At 30.0% G+C, this 22526-nt stretch overlaps 1 protein-coding gene across 2 annotated transcripts in view; it reads right to left on the reverse strand.

Moving 5' to 3' along the window:
• MS3_00001696 (uncharacterized protein) overlaps positions 1–22526 on the reverse strand; it is a 96151-nt gene that overhangs the window by 22525 nt on the left and 51100 nt on the right. The window contains exons 15-22 of one of the 2 annotated variants that reach the window (XM_035729616.2): positions 20554–20636; positions 16738–17190; positions 16301–16601; positions 13782–13934; positions 6275–6595; positions 4678–5026; positions 3317–3555; positions 1258–1287 (exon numbers count right to left, since the gene is read on the reverse strand). In XM_035729616.2, the coding sequence (XP_035586425.1) occupies positions 1258–1287; positions 3317–3555; positions 4678–5026; positions 6275–6595; positions 13782–13934; positions 16301–16601; positions 16738–17190; positions 20554–20636 (1929 nt within the window). Of the gene's footprint in view, positions 1–1257; positions 1288–3316; positions 3556–4677; positions 5027–6274; positions 6596–13781; positions 13935–16300; positions 16602–16737; positions 17422–20553; positions 20637–22526 lie in introns of those variants that run through there. The other variant, XM_051209167.1, reaches the window with a different exon arrangement.

Below are 22526 nucleotides of genomic sequence, written 5' to 3' on the forward strand. Positions count from 1 at the left end.
CACGCTGTAATCTTGCATTCAACAATAAATTGGTTTTCTCTACCGAATTATCGTTCAGTATACTACTTTTACTTTTCCAGTTACAAACGTGTTTTATACATAGCTATTATTCAAAACTGGATTTAAGCAAATAATAATTAGATGGAATGAATTGTAAGATGTCTATCAATAATGATGAACTTGCACATGAAATAAAAAATGGATAGAAAACAGTTTACATTTTAATTTGATACGATACATGAAACACTCAATGATACTTTTTATTACAGCCAAATAAATTAGGCGCAATAAAAATAGTTGTGCCATTGATTGAAAAGAGAAGATAAACGCGATAATGTGGAAACAATTGTAAGGCCAATTAAAAATATATACAATAAACTTTATTAACTATATACTAAATAAATGAATCAGATTGTGAGAAAACTAATAATTGAAACGGTCAGTTTATATTTTGTTGAGAACAGTAAGAAAGGCGATGTTGGAGAAAACTAAATAACAACAATGTACCCCTGAATTGAGTTCTTTTAGTCATATCGAAGAAATTTTTAATAGTTTGAGAAAATGAACAGCACTGTTCTACCTCCAGTATTAGAGTATTGAGTAAAAATAGTAGGATGGAAATACAAGACTCAACCACTGGTAACTACAAGCCAAAATATGTATAAAGTTTTTGATTAATATTTCTTTCTCTGAGAATCTAATATGTGATTTATAGCAAATGTAAGCTAAAATCTGCTTCCCAATACAGAGTTTCGCTGGATTGAGGTACTGCGAAAAGGATACTATCCTGTATCATTCGACTAACAGTTTATATAATCAACTTTAAAAATTCATTTTTAAATTGTCGCTACTAAAAAGTTGTAAGTAGTAAAAACAAGCACGAAAAATAATAACGACGACACAACTTCGTGACTTACTTAAAATTAAAGATAATAGCATGATAGTTTGTTTACTAAATGTACTATGTAAAAGATTGTTTAATGAATAACACCTCCTATGTCTTTTAAATATCTCGTAACAATATAAAACATGATTTAAATACCTTGGAGTTAACCACATTTTTTTAACGAAGTAATGAGTCATTTATACTACAGATGTTTACTGTTTATTTTGATTAACAGGAAATACTTTATCAATCTTTTTCTATTCCATCCAACTGTGTGGCTTGTTTAGTCTCATACATACTGATGGTCACCTAAAGGTGAAATTATAATAGCATAATACAAATTTTTAATAAACAAAATACATTGAACCCACCTGAGCTTTTAATCCTTGAAGACCTCCAACCTGGAATAGAATATAAAAACAAAAATAATTACCAAAACGTTATTTGTAAAGTGTGCTTATATAAACAACGAAATTGAAACAAAGTAATCAAAGTATCACAACAGGATTATTTTGATTATTCACCATAAAAACAGTTGCTTCTATATGACTGACCACTTAATTACATTACTTATAAATATTAGTAATACTTTTCTACGAATTTAAATATTTCAATCAAAAGTTTAGATTTAGCAGATTCCAAATGATTCAAGTTTTCGTATTCAGTCTATTGTCTTCTTAGAAACTAAGTGATTCGAATTTATACTTTCTAAGCTAAGTTTTCTGTGCATAATTGACAGGTTTATTTCATTAGTATACACTATTCAGTTAGACAGACAAGGCTTTTATTTTCTTAATATTCCCTCAGAATACGAAGATTGGTTCGATGAATAACTATTTGTAATCATCAATCATTCCAGTATAACAGTTCTTTCGTAAAAAGTCCACGGAAACGGGATAAAATGACTAGATGAAATGAAGCCTGAAAAAAAACAGCTTTTATTCAACGGCACATTCGGAAAAAGACACTGTGAAGGGTGATTTTTTCTACTTTAAAAGCAAATGCTTCTGGATTGAAAAATGAGTATATTGTAATCAAAATCTATGAAACTATTAACTAATTCATAGTTTGGATATTTATGTTATCAGTTAAAATGAACGGAAGATTTTTCGGCTACAAGTTACAGAACAAAGTATTGATAAAAAGTTGTATTAATGCTATCTCGAGCGAAATATTCTATTCTTTTGAAAGGTATATTAAATGTATATTAAAAGAGATTCTCATTATTTAGCGGCACGTACCAGTGTATATTTACAATTATCTAGATCTACCAACCATGTATTAAAATCAGTTAACAATTCGGGTAGAGCCACAATTACATATTTTTCAGTGTACAGGTAACAAACAATATATGTGATATGAAAGACTGGGTACAACAATTTGATTTTGTTTAACAAGTCAATTATGCTTACAAATCTGACAGTAGCTGTTACTCTGGCATGCTGATTGCGGTTAGATATCGTGATCAACTAATTAAGATATAATGGCTGGAACACTTTCAATAAGTTGGTCGAAGAACAGTAACACTAAAAGTAATAGGTTAGGGCCCGAGATCAAAGTCATTCTGATGACTGCACAAAGTTTGATGGTAGTACAGTGATTCCCTCAGACAACCAGCATGCGATACGATGCTATATTTTCACAACAGAAAGTTGGGGTTCAAAAAGATCGATCTTAAAGATGGTACACCTCACCTTTCTCCGTAGGTTTCCATCGCCAAAGATAAGGCCTTTAATATACGGAGCTGTCAATTCTCGAACCACCCGTACAGAGTTCATGTGTGGCCAGCCTCAACGAGTAACTCCTTAGGCTCTACAGTAATACAGCCAGGTGGTCAGGACCACCCGTAACCCGGTTTTCTTTTCAGGTACCTGAAGAAAACTATCTTTCAAAGGTGTGGGCAATCCGGAATGTGAAAACCACCGGCATACATTTAACAGCACTAGAGAATATGCTAACAAATCACATTAAATTGGATACCTTATATAAAGAGGTCTATTAAATCATGTACTTTAGAAGGTAAGGATTAGTCACTCTTTCAAAATACAAATAAACCGAGAAAAAAGAATGTAAACAAACCGCTGAACTTATTCACTATTATGATTACTAAAAATTAAAAAAATAAGTGGATTCAGATAACTTCATAAAAACAATATTATTAAAACAATTTCTTTGTGAAATTATATAATATATTGAATAACTTTGCATACATAACGTATTTTTATTTATTACCAAACTACCTACATGAAATGCATCACATTTTAATCTTTAGATTTAAATTGTTAATTCATAAAGCAATGAGTACATAGTGTACGGATCACAATTCCATTTACATTCTTTTCATTTATTTGAACTAATTAATATCAAATAAAATGAGATTAGTGGTTAACGTGGTTATAGATTTATGAGAAAAATAGTTACATAACTCACCATTCGAACTGTGCATGTATGTTGAATCCACGTTGATTTATGAATAAAATCACCATTGGTTGTAGGTTGTGTATAACTTTGTGTATAAGAAATAACTTTTTTACGTTCATGTGGTCCTGCTGCAGACTCTTCTTTTAACCATTGATCACGGAAAAAATCAATTAATCGATCAGATAAACGTCGTTCATCATCTGGATTGTCACAATCAGATGATCCGAATCGAAACATATAACTAATCACTGAAACGAGATTATATATAATGGAGGCAAACATTTGTCAATAAGCTTTGCAGAGTAATTCAAGCATACATAAAAAAACGTTAAAGATTTCATCAATGATGATATGTTTAATATCCTACTGAAATCCAACCGAACTAAACATTTTAGCTACAGTTAAGGGAAATCCAACTCAAATCTATTCAGATCGTGATCTTTCAGTTAACATGGGAAATATATTAAATTGGTTTTCAATACAGACTAATTTTTAAGTCTTTTCATGATATCATCCAAATGAAGAAAAATGAAGTGTCCAACATATCAAATGAGAACAAACAAATACAGGCTGGTAATTACTATTTTTTTCCTGCATGTCGTACATTATCTGTGATGTATGACAGATCTGATTCTATTTGTTGCTGTAACAATACAATCAGAGGGATACAGTAAGTTTTTTAATAGTAAAAAGCTAAACAAATATGGATAATGAAATTAACTGCGAAACTACGAATACTGATAGAGAATTAACCGGTTTAATAGTCATATTATGATAGCTAATAAATTTCTACATTTTAATTTATCAATAAAATTGTAAAACAAATAAACTACTTAAGTGTGTTTATGATATTTATTTATACAGTCAATCAGCATTTATTATGCAATCACATTTCTGTACATTAATTATGAAATACTTTTCCCTAGTAAACAATACATAATTATACTATTGTAACCTAATTATATTTTGATGTGACGAAACTACATATATGTACAGCATATTTCACTTAGTTGATGACATACTATTCTTGAAAAAACAATATCATATGTATAAGTTGAGATGCGATAGTCAAATGGATAACAATCTATCCTATGATTGAATAGATGAATGAAGAAATGAAGTTATTAAGTGATCTAAACAATTATAGGTTTGTTGGCTTGGTATCCATTTATTATTAGTTTGGAAATTGTGAGGCAGTGTAGCAGACATAGTTAGATTTTAACTGATTACAATCTTCTGGTTATATATATATATATATATATATATATATATATATATATATATTACTGTGACATTTGTAGATTATAGTTTTTATTAGTAAAATAGGATGTTTTACAAACAAAATTTAAAACTATACAATAATCTCTTACATGGTTTCTCATTCGGTAAAGATGGTTTAGGTGGTCCAGCGTCAGCTGTGGTGAACTGGGATTCTTCTAAATCGTCATGATCCATACAATCGTTGCGTTCATTAGCAGCATTATTACAGGAAATATTCCATTTTCCGAATCGAGGTTTAAATTCAGGAGAGTTCGATGCATTGATATGATTTAAAGAAGAGTTACAAGAGTTATTTAATGATAATTTATCAATTGGTGGAATAACTTCATTATTACTATTGTTGTTGACGGATTTAGCATCTATCTGATCAGATCGGCTGAGTGTAACTCGATTAAGATCTGGTCCCATACCATCTGGAAGTGATGGTGCTAATATAATCTGACGGAAAAAATGACAAAAAATTGATCCATATAACATTGAAAAATAGTCACGTTGAATTCTTATATAAATGATTATCGACTGATATATATATGTATACTTAGTAGTGCACAAAGCTGTAAGAAGTAAACATTTGACATTACTTTAGAACAGCGAAAAAACAACGAATTATAACACTTCACAAAACAGATGGCTAACACTTGGAAATATTCAAGTTTTGATAATGCTCCTGAGATTAACGGAAAGCAAGGAATAATCCAGAACACAAATTTTGCCAAATTTATTAACAAATGAAGATATTTTCGGGTTACATGGTGGCAGATTGTCATTAACTTCAAAATAGAATCTGAACAGATGTAAGTTGACCGAAGAAAGTACTGTAGTCATAGTTTAGTCATGCGTACAAGGAACTGTAAGGATTACTGCATCTTTATGTTAAACTAGTTATAATTCAAATCACTAATTTCAAAACAACCTAAAAGTCTTTTACAATTAAAATGATATAGTTAGTCAGCAAACAAGTACCTGAAGAGAGGAAAAGAGCTGATTTTTGAAAATCACTCAAGATTTAAAAAAAACATTGAACTGCGAGAGTAATATGGTAGATATCAAATGAGTGAACCAAAAAATAAAAAACAGATACTAAACCAATGATGTAAAGTATATATGTACTACACAATGCAGACCTAAATCAATCGGAAGTTTAGAATTAACAGATTCAATACAACTCCATCCACTAAAGTATCAGTTAATCGATAGTGTAGAATATCGGAAAATAGTAGGCATGAATTACGACTTTTAACTAATAAAAATACCTTAGAAAAGAAACAATTTATTTATATCTAACTTATAAAATGGTTATAACATGACATTTTTTCTATTGTTATTATTATCATTAGTATGTCAAATGGAAATTTTCGATAACTTGTAAGCAGAGGAGGTATGATATTGAGATTTAGTCGACAAGCTAAATTCAATATATTAAACATATGCTACAATAGCAAACTGTAATGTCTCAAATTGGACACCTACACGAATTATAAATAAATGTCTTTTTGATGATTAGAAAATACAACAGTGAATTCATGATTTTTAATTATACTGACGTTGTATATTGTTGAATGATATTAAGAGAGAGAAAAAAGCACGCATTGTTTTCAATCTTTCAGAACTAATTTTAATCAATTTGTAAAATGCAGAAAAAGAAACTAACAAACAAAGAGAAAAAGAATAACGAGATTTACTTACTTCTCTAACTTTATGCCGTTCAATGACAACACGTCGTTGAAAATGACGTCGATACTTTTTACCATTTGCTTCAATGAATTCATAAACATCTTCTGTATCGGATTTTACTTCAGAATGACAATTAGGTGAACGATCGTCAATATCCTCAGTAATGGATGTCATTGATTCACAGTTGGCATCACTATTTAAAGTTGAAGTGTTTTGCTCATTTGGAATGACAGTAGTAAGTGTAGTGCTAGTAGTAGTAATAGTCGCATCAGACGAACTAGTAGCAATGGAGTTACTTGCACTTGGTGTGCATGTAATTAGAGGATTTTCCAGCTGTATGAAGAGAAAATAAAAGCGTCAATAAAACTAGTGATTAAAAAAAAACGTAGATCAAACTATTTCACACTATGTAGAGACCAAGATAGAAACAACAATTTAATATCAGAAGGGGAGTTTGTGGAGATTTTAGTGATTTTAATATTTGGATACATGAGTCGACCTAAATTAGATCACCACTGGAAACCTGATTTTCAATTGTGATCTAGCTTAGATCGACTCAAAGTAACTCTCTTTTTTTTCAACTGGACATTCATAATATTAACAAACAAAAAATAATATATGAGAATGAAGAAAACAACACAAATATGAGTAGCATGTTAAAATAAAATAAGTCCCTTATTATGTTTTTTATTACTTTTAATATGATGTTTAATCTTACTAATCTTATCAATAAATCTACCATAAAAATCAGTAAAAAGAAAGCGCATCTAATAACTTGAAATATAAACCATAGGAAGATTAATAGATTATTCTTTAGACAACCAAAGTATCATATTTAGAGAAATAATTTTATCGTTATTGTTGCTTATATGGTATAGGAAGTAATGAGCTACAAGAATTTCATTTATTTTGATGGATTAAAAAAATAATAATGATAATAATCATAATGATTATTTTAAATCATCAGCTGATCCTCATTCATTCTTATTAATGATCAAGTAAGATGTAAAGGGAGAAATTTTAACAATAACAAAAGTTAACAAATAACGTCAATCAGGAATTGATAAACACGAAATTTTCTTACACTATTTACAGTATGAGATTGTGAAGATTGTAGAATTTCATCAAAATCATGAACCGATCAACTTTAGACCTCCATTAGAAACCTGTAAGAAATAGACGGCTATTTAGTTCTAGTGTAGGACTCCCATGAAAAGAGATTCAATAGTTTTTGCAAGTACATACCAGAAATTATCATGTGTTAAATACTGATTAGTTACGAAAGGTAGCTCTTGAATTTTTAGTGAGAAACCGTGACTAACTGAGTTCAACCGTATGAAGTGTGAGGCAATTATTCGCTGAAAACAATAGAAGATAGTCGTGCAACTTCGTAAATTGGCTGACGATAGACATTTACACTGTCGGATGCCAGCTCGTTGGTCTTAAGGGTAGGCATCTGCTCAAGACCGAAAGTCCTGGATTCGACTCTCAGGTGTGAGGTAGTGGATGCTCTGTTGAGCAGTCCCATGCTATAGTAAAACAGACATCGTGCTTCTGGGTCTCCAATGGTGGTCTAATATTAATCGGTCCATGATTTCGATGGCATTTATGATATTATTTAAGCATTTGGTTAAGATTGAAAATTTGTTTTTTTTTTCATGACAAAGAAAGGAAACTATTCTTCAAGAAAGTAATGACGTCTATTATGGACGTCTAGTAGCTAACTACTTATATACAATAATCAGTTGTTTTACTGAAAGTAAAGAAATAGACGGAAAATAACAGGGTTTTGGTGTACCAAGGTTTGTTGAAAAACTACAAGAACAATGATTTGCGGAATAGGGTTTACATTCTAGATTATTTTCTAGACGTGCTATTAGTGGGACAGGTCACTGACAAACTATATCATAATTTGAAAAAACGTCTTAGAAATTTCTGTTTGCTGCTACGTACAGAAACTTTAGACAACTTGGTGTGATATTTTGTGATCCGCCTAGCCGACGGTAATTCTTAATTACGAAGAATAAAGATTCGAACGGGATCCAATGCGATCTCGAGAGTTCGGGAGAGTGACACACAACGGTGCGACAATAACCCCCTACACAATGGAATATAAATCGCGTGGTCAAAATAACCGAATATTGAGAACAACATATATGAGGTGGAACACAGTAAGATTAGCATATGTGCAAATAAAAACTGGAACATGAATGCGAACTTATCATCGATATCAGTATACATTTACGAATTAATCCATCAGCCAAAAAAGGATTAAATGAGTCTTACTTAACGAGCAACAAACTTATTTTCTAAATTTTAAAAATAAAGTGATTATATCATAAACAAAATAAGTAATACAACTCAATAAATGGTAAGTGAGCTATCAAAATTTACGAGAGAATAAATGGAAACGTATCTCACAAAACATAAGCAAAATAATAAGGTATCGAGTTTGTTTCTATGTGTTTTCGTAAAAACAATCATTAAAAAAATAAAGCGAACACCACAACAAACTGGATATTCTAATGTGTATACTTTTATAACAGTACTTCTAAAACACTATAATATTAATGTATCTAAATTAAATTAGGTGGTCGTTTGACAAGAAACTGTACATTCCGACTATACAGTAAGTTCTAAACATCTGCATAGAATGCAAAGAATCGATATTCGTTAGATTTATAAATATCGTGTTAAATTGATAAGTAAATACAAGTTGCCTTAAGAGAAACTAAATCATAATTTTTATCTGAAGGATAGTAATATTATCAATCAATCAAAGCCATAGTAGATGGTGCGAGGTTTGAACTTATTTCGTAAAAGATTATAGTGTTTTATCTTATCTAATTAAACTATTTTATTTTAACAATGACCTGATTTTCTTAGAAATACTTGTTTCAAGTTCAATACGTAACATTTAATGTAGGAAATGAACTTAAAGGGTAAAATAAACAGAATCATATGAAAAGGGAGTCTTTTATCTTCAAAAAAAGAATACATAAAACATACATGGCTTATCTTTGATTTGTATTATAAAAAAATCCCAAAAGTAACCAAAGCAAGATGCATAAAATATATACTAGTCGGTAAACAACGATAAATTTCCACTTTGATTTTATGATGAATCATTATTCAGCAACTAACTAGTAACAGTAATGAAGAATGACATCATCAACAAATGAAAAAAGAAATGGTTACATTAGTAAAACAAGTTGAATTGGTATAAGGTTACAAAGAACGTGGAGAAAAAAGATAATGAGAAAAACCCTTACAAGAAAAAAAAAGCAAACTGTAACGTTAACTATATATATCTATATCTATCTATCTATCTATCTATATATATATATAATATGGTAGAATATTTCGACTACACTTATGACCTATTGTATTATAATAAGACAACATTTATATCTAAAACACAGAAAAATAAGTATTTCACTATGTAAACAAATACATTTGAACGTAATAAATTATACACAAAGATATATTGAAAACATGCAAATGAATTCTTGAGAAAAAAAAGTGGTTAAAAGAACAACAAACGAACAGTGCCAATTGAAATCATGATATGAACTTGTTAAATGAGGAGTTAGTATACAGTAAGAAAAGCAAACACTTGTTTACAATTATTACTAACACAAGGTACAAATACCACCGTACATAACGATAGCGATATGATAGCTTAATTCTTAATTACATAAATATCAAAAGTTATTCTTTCTTTTTGTAAATGTAACACCAATTTCTAAGCATGTTTTATGTAGAACAAATACGTTATGTATGAAATTTAGTTTGACTTTCTAGACAAACTCTTTAAAATTTGGTGATATGCAGTACATACACACATATATAAATTCACAAACTCTACAAAGATATGAAATACAATTTTATAACTGTGGTGAAATGAAATTAATGAAAATTTTATGTTTCATGAAATGTGTAATAACTGATTACTAGAAAAAAAATTGCCTATTGGTTTGTACAATGCTCTTTTTAGATCGGTGACTTAGTAATTAAGAGGTACGAATTTCAAAAACTAAGTCGCACGTCCAAGACCACCTTTATTACTTCATTTTGGGTAGCCGGATAATAGCACTAAACCTCATACACAAATTGTGACGAAAAGTCGAGTACATAGATCTGCACTCGATGAGCTAAATCACATTGTGTAATATTTATTACCTTAGGAAAAATAAGACTAGGCTACTACATAGATGAGGACGGTGTAACCATATTTACACTAAATAAAAATCTATAGTTTGATAGTCTTCAGATAATTTGTATAACTTATATTATCTCGTAGCTGTAACTCAACATAATCCTGGTGTTATAAAATTACAATCTAGTTTATACACTACGTTGTGAAGTTTCTAGACAAGGATTTGAAATTATTACAAGTGATTTCTATCAAACTATTTAATATGATGCTAGATACACTTCCTGCTGTTGACTAAAATATCGAAGTTATTGGTCAGCTAACTATATTTTATATTTATTCTTTCCTTGAGAACTGGTATGACTTAAACTATGCAAAAGAATATTACGCACTTGATAGTTTTGTTAAAATCGTTTTACGGTATAAAAGTTATAATGAATTATTTTCAGTATGGGGTTGTGGAGTTTGTCGAATTCCATTGAAGTCATGAACCTATCTAAGCTAGATCATGATTGAAAACCTGAAAGCACTAGATGGCCGTTTCGTTCTGTTCCTAGACTTCCCAGTAGTGCACATTCACGACTCCGCAACTAGGAATCGAGCCTGAAACCTATCGTCTCGCGCACGAATGCTTAACCTCTAAACCACTAAGCCAGCATTCAACAGTGTTAATGTCTAACCTTAATCACGCAACAACATTGAGTGATCATCTTCCATTGTGTTTGGCGAGTAACTACCTCATATCTGACACGGATTCTAATGAAGTTCAACAATCTCCGAAACCCCATACTGACAACTGTCATGTGGCCACTGGTGACTAGCTACGAGAGGAAGTTTCTGGTATTCTAGTGAGAAGCCGTGACCAATGGAGCTAATCTGGCTCATGATTTCAATGATAATGAATTATTTTAACTAAACAAACATAACATTTTTTTCATTTATGCTTTTTTCTTCGAACACAACAAAATATTTCCAGTTGAGAATGTTATATTGTGATGATAATGACAACAATCATAGCATGAATTAAAAGCAAATACTAAATCAATGAAATCCATTAGGTTTCTATGAAAATTAATTCGAAATCGCCAGGAACAGAATAGGTTAACTTATTCTAGCCAGGTCGTATGGACAAGCTCTCATAAAAATAGTATGGCCTAAAGTTGAGTATATAAATTATACTTGGTCAATTATTAACATTATTCAATAATATGCTTTATGTATACGTTCTAAGATCAGATATTATCGATCCTCTCAATCGATTATAAATTGTATTAAAGGAAAATAACAAACGAATATCACCTGAGAAATATTTCCGAGTTGTTATTAACTTAAACTTTACACTGAATTATTAAAGAAAAAGCGATCACACCTTAAACTTAATTATATTTATCAGTAGTATAGTTACAAAGCCATGAAAACAAAATCTATTACTGAGAATCATATTCATAACATGAGCAGAATAGGAAAGAATGACCACTAAAATATGCTTTAAATAAATTTTATTGTTAATAACGCGTTTTTTAGCTAACGGTTGATCAATTTACTGACCACAAATATACTTATAAGTACCAGGAAAAAGGTTACATCAGTCAATTATAATAATTACAGGAAATGGTACAAATGTATATCAATACAAGTTATTGTACCATATCAGTACAGCAAGGTGAAATTAACAAGATAAATTAGCAAAGAAGTGACTAAACATAAAGAAAAATGCTTTGAAAAGAATAAATAAATTTTTGGAATAAATTAAATGGAATACGTTACGACAACAAAAAAAGATATGTCTAAGCAAATAAAAAATGAGTACAACTAATTTAAGCAATAAAAAAGCACCGTACAATATCAAAACAGGCACATAATTTATGTAATTTCTTCTTTTTTTTATCATAAATCAAACAGCACAATATTTAGTATAAAGGCAAAACTGAAAAGTTATTAGTTTTCTACTACCAAATTTCCTTGTTTTCTATAAATAACCCAAACATAAACGACACACCTCATAAGGAATAATTTGCAAAAACTCATTTGTTAATAAGTGTAGATATAATTTTCAAGAAAAAACACGTTTACATATTTATAAAATAACCACAACCAAATCAATATTGTTAGAAGAATGCGGAAATATCCATAAGTAGGTTGTATGATCTTTCAATTTACTAAAGCTATCTAACTACAATAAATGTTCTAATGTATTAACCAAGAAGACGCTGATGTACAGTGAAGGAAAGGACTTGTCTGGTATAAGTAAACCGATGTCAAAATACATCTTGTATTGATATCACTTCCCTTCTTTGAGGTTTATAAATAGATTATACATGGATAACTAAGTTCGAAAAGCCAGATAATAATTACCCAACCAGTTCAATTTTGTAAACACACAAATTTAAGATCCGCTTTTATTAATTTATACAGTAGCACATCATTTTATATGTAACTGACATAGAATGAAATGATACAGGATATGTATGTACCCAAAAGTAGTGCGTGTAAGTCGAAATTATCATCAAAGCTATTTAACTTTTACAACCGATAATAAAGTCTTTTTTAAATAACTGAAAATAAACTAACGATCTATATACATTGTAACGGTTGAAATCAACTAAGAGAATATCATAAACAAATGTTTTATTCATTGAAAAGAAATAAAATGTCTCAACAAACGACATTTTCGTTTGAACGATATCATCTTATGAAATTTTGCATTTATATATTTATCAATTATTTTTTACACGTACCAGTCCATATTAAAATAGAGGGGTTTTACAAAATTATCAAAGATAGTTAAACTTAATGAAGTGGTGTCGCGTAATATAGCCAAGATTATCAAAACTTTTTTTCAAGTATTGAGTACAATAATTTGTAAATGAAAGGGTGCCATTTCAATTTAATTAAAGTTTTCAAGTATTAGATAAAAAAAAGGTTGCATCATTTAACAAAGTAATCAACAATCATCAAAAGCTTACACTATATAATAGTTTAGGAAGTAATAAGAGGTACTGATCGATGGAATAAAAGGTAAAGACACTTGTCTGCTTAATAAAGCAGAATAATAATAAGAAATTTAACAGTTCAATTCATTAGTCAAAAATTATAAATCATTGGATTTCAGTTCATGTATGACACATCATGGTCTTTAAAACTGAAGGTCCTAAGGCATATTTTGTAATTATAAAGAAGTTATTTTGAAATAGCTACCTAGTGATTTACATAGTTTGGTCATTTGTTAGATGATGTCAACTGTTTTCTACATCATTTTTCACCTTATCAAAGTAATGACGGTAAGATATGTAAACATATAGGTATTCAAAACAGCAACAAGTTGTATAAAAACCAAAATAGAAACACCGAACTATAAATTACCTGATGTGAAGTACACGAATCATTGTCTTGTAAATGCATCACCATTTTTGCTACTTCCTCCTGCATTAAACTATCACTAAGTGGATTGTTCGAATCTGCAGATGACATTGATTTTGACCAGTATTTACAGTCTTTCAATTGAAATGGTAATTTCTAAATATTACAATATATGAATATAATAGTAAATTTAAAGTTATTTCATGAAAGTTTTTAACTATTTATGAAAAATATTCAAATATACAAATAGACATACGAATCGGTAACCCAATGGGAATTTCACTTTAGGATTTTTACTACCTAACATTAAAGAAAGTGCTGACAGGTCAATTTGTACTCAAGAAATAGAAGAGAAGTATTGAAATTTAATCCTGAAGAATCCATTGACAGGCGATAATTAATTTCAAATCTGAACTAATGTATATAAACATGAGTAAAGTGAGGATGTCAACTAGTAAACTAGTCTCTCAATGTATATCCAATTAACACATGACTAGTTTAGAACCACTGTATCCTGTTTCGTCGATGAAGCTTTAACAATTGCTCAAACCTTAATGTATAAATCTTGGCATGTTATCTAACTTCGCGTTACTAGATTGTTTGAAGTTGATATATTATTACATGACTTCAGTCTAGATGAAATTAAATGTATATACAAGATATTTTATATCACTATCGATTCTCTATGATTTATAAGTTACGGAGAAAAGGACGTAAAAAAAAGAAAATAAGTGATGCATTTATATATTATTGTCCAATTCTGAAATCTGTTTTAATAATTTAGTCAGATTTTTGAAGTAACTTTATCTGGTAATTTACAGCAAACGTTAACTGCCAATACATTACAACACATTGAGGCGAACAACTTTACATTGTGACCAGATAATCAATAAGTACGTTATTAAATTTTATGTTTAAAAAGTGACGCCAAGATATTTAACCGAGATAAGTTACAATGAGTCGTATGTATATAGCTGAATCAATAGCAAAAAATACTGATAGAAATATAATGTTAATTTTTAAACGATTGAAATAATGTAAATAAAACTTTGTTGAACTAAGGCTATAATGAAGGCTTTTGTAAAAATAATAAGCTTCGAATAGGTTAAAATTATCTGTTTATCAAAGGATATTCCTTAGGTTTGGTTGTATGGTTTTAAAGTACTACGGTATAAAAGAACAATCCTGATCATACATTCTTTATTAAGTGATTTGACTAAAGTCAACACAGACTTTGTAAAAATCTATTCAGAGCTAGATGAAATAAATCATTTCACTACTCATAGGTGTTGGTAACATTCGGTGGATTTAGGTTTTTGTATAAGCACTTTTATTGAATATATTAAAACCATAAACAAACACAACAAAAAAACAATTGACAAAAAACTATTTAGCGTTTGACAATTTCTAGTGAAGCAATGCAATAAATTAAGAATCTCTGAAATAAATTAACTACTTCTCAGGAGGACAATAGGTTAGATAGAGGTGTTAATTTGTGTTTAGTTAATATAATCTCACATAATACGTTATCAGAATTTCAAACTTTATATACAATAATCATTCAAAAGTTATTCACACTATTATTGAGAACCTAAACAATACACGAGCCATACAATCTATGTGAGAAATATTAGTTGTGAATCATTCCGATGTTTGCACAAACATTTGTCACGATTTGAATGAACAATTTCACAAAAATAAGGCAATGGGTGCATAAAAGAAATTATGTATTGATTAATGTTCATTTATTAGGTTTGAATCATTATTTATGAGGTTACCTCTAACAGTGTAACACCAAAAAAACATAGTGTGTGCGTTGTTCAGTCAATGAGATTAGTGGCCAAACTGAAACTCGATCGATAGGATTTAATCATCATTAAAGGACTAGACAAACATGGAATTCGTTACTACACAGTAAGTGGTCGAATAAAAGTTTTCTATCATTATCTAGCATTCGAACAACAGAAACGTTTTATACAAGAACATGAGAATACATTTGTTTAAGAATTTTTATCTAATAATTAAACCATCACTTTCTGCAAGTAATATAATACAAATCGGTAAACTCTTAAGGAGGGAAACAGAAAACAAAGATATCAGTGTGTATCCAACTCACAGAATCTCGCTTTCTACACAAGATAAAGGATTACTTGATGTGAGCAGGTAGGATCATAACACACTGAAATCCATTAGGTAGAATACATTATGTACACATATAGAAACAACGCTAGTTAAGTTTAATTAGCTATGAAAAAATGTATATTGCTGGCAAGTAGGTTGGTGGTATTTAAGTTAACCTCTTAACGGTTTCCACTGATAAAGTCCATTATTCATTAGATATTCTTTTTTAGCTTACATAAAATGTGACAATCTATAGAGGATATTCATAGTTTGTACTTTGAAACGAATATTTTGAACATAACTAGTGAAAATATTACTGCATAAAGTAGCATGAATATGCCAAATCAAAATAAGCTATCATTACAAAAAATAAAATGGTGCTGATATACAAAAGAGCTTACTCGACTGGAATGAACATGTGAAAACTTTCCGTTACAATTTGTTGAATATAACGATGTTTCATCAAAGTGATCAACTTTTTCCTTTTGTCTCGTAGGCAGTTTAGGTTGTTCGATAACAGAATGTGAGGCATCTTTAATTGAAAATAATGCGCTGTTAGGTTTACAACTAGGTGTTTGTATTGTACAAGAATTATCTAATTTAATCGAATTATTAAGATAATTGAAATTCGACTCTAGATCACTAGTATCCGACTCATCGACTAATGGGAAACACAAGTGGTCAGTTGCATTTAAATCCAATCTGATTTTAAGTTATATTAAAAAGAAAGAAAAAAATAATTAAGCATAGTATGGTAAATGACTTGAGACAAAAAAACTGAAGACAAACGACAGTAAAATCAAGCTTGTTTTTAGTTAAAATCAACATTGAAACATACCTGGTGGTTGGCAATGTAAATTCTTTTTGACAATCTGAACTTTTCTTAATTGGACTTGAATTTGAAGGGTACTTTTGTTGAGCAGTAGAAGCAATTATACATAAATATGCTAACAAGTTTGGATCATCAAATGGGTTCATACTAAGTTGAGAAGATTGATTACTAGAGCTGACTAAATCTGTACGACGATCAGAGAATGGAATGTTGAGAGGACATAAATTAGGTAGTGGAGGTTTTGGTGGTGGTGAATTGGTGCCTGATAAACTATTGTTAGGATCTAAATAACGCCATAGTTTAGCTAGAAGTTCACGATCTTCATCAGTGAACACACTTGAACTTTTTATTGATGTATTGTTATACGAATTAGAATGACTAAGAATTTCGGTACCACTGTTTTTAATTTCATGACCATTTTTGTTTAAATGAGTAGGGGTTGATTCATTTTGTGCATAGCTATACCAAATGAAAATGCAACAATCCGAGTAATTAACAACGATATAAAGTGATTTATTAGTACACAAAAACAATTTCTTAATCTTTCATTGAGTACTTATTAACTGTTTAGTATCAACTGAATTAACATGATAACATGTATTGTTATTATTAATTGAAATGCTTTGCCATCATTGCACATGGATTTCTATAGGCAGTGACCAAGAAACCATAAGAATAGCTGTAAAGTTTATTAAATGAAGCACCTTGTTTAACCAAGACCTTGTCCAAACACTCAGAAATCTCCACTCAATGATTTCACTGTCATGCATAAAAATTCCCGATTTATAAAAACCTAAATTCAGTGGTTATGCCCTGACTGTATAGTGGACTGTTAAGTAGTAATATTACCACATATCGGGCACTCGGAATTATAAATGAAACAACTTGGTAGATATTAAACAGGCATTTAGATGCAATAAAGTTTTTGTCGGTAACTAGCCTACCAAAATTCAGGATGCAAGCATAGTACTATATGCAGTCAATTACCACAATCTCTAGTTGCACAGACTTTTTGGACCATCTTTCTTTTGAAGATAATAATGATATTTCCATTTTAAAACTAGAATACTCATTCAGTTACAGATATATTCAAGCAGGTAACAATCCATGAACGAAATACACACAAATGGTTCAGGAATAATATAAATTTTTCAACCGATCCTCGACAAAGATGGCTAATAGCCATATGATCTAACTGTTTAGGCAGTTGTGTCAATCGAAATGGCTGCCAAATGCCTTATGTAAAGTCAATTTTGATTGAAAACGAGTAATATAAACAGCGAAACGTCGGAAGTCGATCACTGTTATCGAAGAGAGGTAGGTAAGAGTAAGCATGAAGTTAGTTGTTAATGAGTAATTAGATTTCATCATCTGATCAACCATTTACTCAAATGTTACCTATTTATATTACGATGGCATAAGTTTTTAGTTTGAACATTTTCTAAATTTTATGAAAAAAACGTTCTAGTCAGTACTGATCAACTTAATAGCTTCGACAGGTATACTTGACCATAATTTACTGACAGCAGTTGTCGATTAATCGAAGTACAAAACAAGAATAGTCAATTTGAAAACACAAAACACCATTTCAGAAGTATAACGATTGGTTACTTAATAAACAATAGTTACTCAGTAAAATAAGCATTTTATTGAACGTCAATTACTTTGTGAAAGTATAAACAATTACGATCATTATTATTATTATTATTATTATTATTATTATTATTACTATAAATTATTATTATTATTACTATAAATGATTAGTGAAAAATAATACCAAATAACAAACAAGCAGAAAACAATTGATTTATGTATATCGAAATAGCTATTTAAAAGTAGAAAAAAATTAACCAACTTGGAACAACTAAAATTGCATGAAAATGTGGTGACATCAGGATGGGGGTGGTTTGATTAGAACAACTAATTAATTAATCAATAAGATTATTTAAAATTATCGTAGCAACAGTACTCAACAAAAGTTTGATAAAACTGTTAAAGGAATTATTAGTCAAGGTCAAAGATTTTCTGAAGAAATATATGGAATTTGTCGTAATTCCTGACTCATTCAAGATTAATGTATAAGAAGGATTGTACTATGTCCCGTGTGTATTAGACTATGAATAACAAGCCTAAAGACATATATACAAAACAGTCCAAGCACTAGTGACATGAATAAATAGTCACATCGTGTTTTAACTATCGGAAAGTTACTTTCAATTTAATTTTACTCCTAATAATAACGATAGATAAATACAGTTGGTGACTGAATATGGTGCCAAACCATACATCAAATAGTGTGATGGATAAAAGTTTTTTATTCTAATAATTACTAAACTCAGTTATACAAACTTTTACAACTAACCCAAATGCTGTACTCTAGGATACCAACCATCTAAACAAATGATACTCTAAAAGCAACTATCACCAACTAGTTGTATATTTATTACGTTTTTCATTATAGAAAATCATTTCATGGAGCTATCCAATTAGATCAGGTATTTACAGAGTTCAAATAAAGACCATCTACGCTCATATGATTTTGAGATGGTGAACATTTATGGCTTAGGTGGATTATTTTGATGGAGTTTTGTTATCTGAGCTGGATGGATTGGTCGTGGAGTTTTCATCGCCATACATGACATCATCTATGACGTGTTGGTATTCTGGATCCTGTAATATGCATAAGTTATCATTAAATATACAATTTTTCTTCCACTTTGCTCAGCTATTTTCCCTCTCGTTGGGCTGTGAGCCATGTGTGGAGAAATCCGAACACTTCACTTCTACCTGAAGTTTGCGCTAATGATGTCGTCCAGAATAACGATGAAAGCTTCACGACTAATCCATCTAGCTCAGAGAACAAAGCTCCATCAAAAAGAACATCTACAAACACAATAAATATGTTCGACTCCCTTAAAGTAATTACTCGATCTGTATTTAGTTACTCCCATCTCCTGTAGTACTATAGGGCTTTAGAATAAGATATCTACCATACATGAGTTTGTAAAAAAAATCTAAGACAATGTGATTTTTGCTAACAACCAATAGTAGGTCATATCTTATTTTTATCGCAGATAATATGAAACCGTGTATATTATTGTTTTTTTCATAAGAATTCATTCAATTCCAAACAGAATACGAATTTCATAGACCAAGAAAAATATCTGACAAAGTATCTAACAATAATAACAACTAAGAATAAAAAGAATATTTCTATGTAAAGAAAGTGAAATAAATATGGGGAATCGTTTTCATTCTTCAGTGTAGACTTATTAATTTGTCCATTGACCTTGTGCTTACGTCTCAAACCGGAATAGATAACATTTGATGCATGTTTTATCACAGAACAGCTATCAATTTAAGAATCATTCTAATTAACCAGTTTTCCAGCGTCTTTATATTCTAATTGTAAATTCAACAATTTGGCATTCAGATGATGTACATTTTAATATTGTTCAACTCCGTAGAAAGCACTTATTTATTCCAGAACCGTTTAAAGTAACACATAATGGGAACATCGAGATATTGAATTCAAATATTTCCAGCAGAGATGTATATGAGAGAAAGTGAAAAGAAAAAAAATATGGAACACATCAAGTAAGAAAGATGAATACTTTTCTTCATGTTCATTTTATATGTTCATCCAGTGATAGCAGAAGTTTAAATGATGAGAGTAGTAAAACAGAGTATCCGCAACAACCTACATATTTATGGAAACTAATTACTGTTAAACTGTTTTTTTTTAAATTCACATTTATGTAAAATTATCTGTTGTAGTACAAAATGAATAAGTAAGTTTAGGTGAAACATATACACACTAACCAACTTTTATACAGCGAAGCTTCCATACATGACGGTTCAACAAACGTGGTGTAGCCAACATTTTTGAGTAATTCAAACACAGCCTGGAGAGAAAAATATACACAATGCACAGAAAACAACAGTAGCAACATTAGATATTGATATAGAGGATTGTGTTTACTATGTTATATATAGAAGTCAGGAGTTCGAATCACTAGGATCTTAAATAAGAAAGATTAGTTCAGCAAAGAGTTCTCTTTTCTGCGGAATCATTTTCAAAGCTGTGCAATCGAAATTATGCTGAGTCATCCTTTCCCAATGATAATTTCCCTATCTATCCTTTTTATCAATACTCAAACCATTAACAATCAGAAGATTATTAAACTTTCCTAGTTTAAAAAAATTTAATACCTTTGTTAATTTAACCTCACTGTCACCATATCTAACAGAGGTTTATTACCAGTATTATCATCATCCTGTAAAATAAGTATATATACTTGCGATTGTACAGCTTTGAAAATGAATTCGCCGAAAAGAGAACTCTTCGCTGAATTAATCTTTTTCATTTAGTGTCTTAATGGGGGTATTCCGTTCACTAGGTTCTCTCTCAAATCATCGCCATTATGATATTTTCTATTTGAATAATATACTTACTTCCTTATGTCCTTCGATTTAAGCAGATAATGAACTGAATGATACAAAATCGTGCCTCCTACATAAATGTTTAATACAAGACTATACTTTGGATTTTTATTTCGAAAGGATTTAGCTTTGCGAAATCCTAAAGAAATTATTAAAAGCGACCAGTCGTACAGTGGGCTAAATAAGTTGTAAAATGAAAACAAAACGTTTTACAGTTGGATTTTCTAAAAAGGATATGAATATGTAGTGACCATTTTGAGTTTTTTTCGGCAATAAGAACAAAAATTGACGCAACACCATCAGTATACATACATAAGCTTAAATAGTTTGCAAGGAACATAGTTTACATTCCAAAATGACAATAGCCGTGGACTAATAAAGGCGAGGGAGCACTCGATAGCTATTGTTCTCATGTGACATATATTAGAAACCTACACGCTCACTATCGCACACTGGATATGTGTATGGTCGTTCTACTATTGAACAGGTTATGTGTAATAATGAATGTCATACTGCAAAAATGGACTGAAGTTTGAAAATGTGAATTACTGACTTCCAACTGTGAGTCTAAACAGTTACAAAATCACCAGGAAATTCGAGCGTTCGATCTCAAGTGGATTGTTGAAAGTGAACTAAATAAAAATCCTTAACACTACAACGAAATAATTATAGAGTATTTCCGGTTTTTAATTAGGCGAACTCTCTCTCTCTCTCTCTCTTATATATATATATATATATATATATATATATATATATATATATTTGATGACAGGACTAGCTAGAGTATGAATTAATTATGACCCCTTTTTCAATAATGGTTAGTTTTGCATTATTTTAGCTTCTACTCCTCTCTAACACTCTGTTCTCTGTCTTGATAACTATCAGTTAGAAATTATAAACAAGATTTTCGCAAAAATAAAATAAGACTGATAAAATTAAAACATTTTGTGTGTCAGTGAGATAATGAAAGAAAGCTATTCTCATGATACATAGTGAATCGATCCCATTGAGGATTTCATAAAGTTAAAAGGGTAATTGAGAGGAAAAAAGGGAACAGAAGTTAGTGATATGCAGTGGAATTTTGCTCAAATTAATTTCCATTACATAAATAAATGTCTTGGTAAACTATACGGAGTAAATTGAGTATAATTTAATTTCTAAGAAGAAATTCATGGAAATTCAAGAATCATTATCTTCACCAATTTATTCCTTTAATCATATTTTATTTTTAATTGAACTAATTCTAAATTAACGAGTTATTAGAAATTATAATACTGCAATCATAATTAATAAAAATGTACTTATATACTAGTAGTACTATTCAACCGATAACAACATTTAGGAATTACAGA

This window comes from Schistosoma haematobium, chromosome 1 (assembly GCF_000699445.3).
Source record: "Schistosoma haematobium chromosome 1, whole genome shotgun sequence".
Taxonomy (NCBI): Eukaryota; Metazoa; Platyhelminthes; class Trematoda; order Strigeidida; family Schistosomatidae; genus Schistosoma; species Schistosoma haematobium.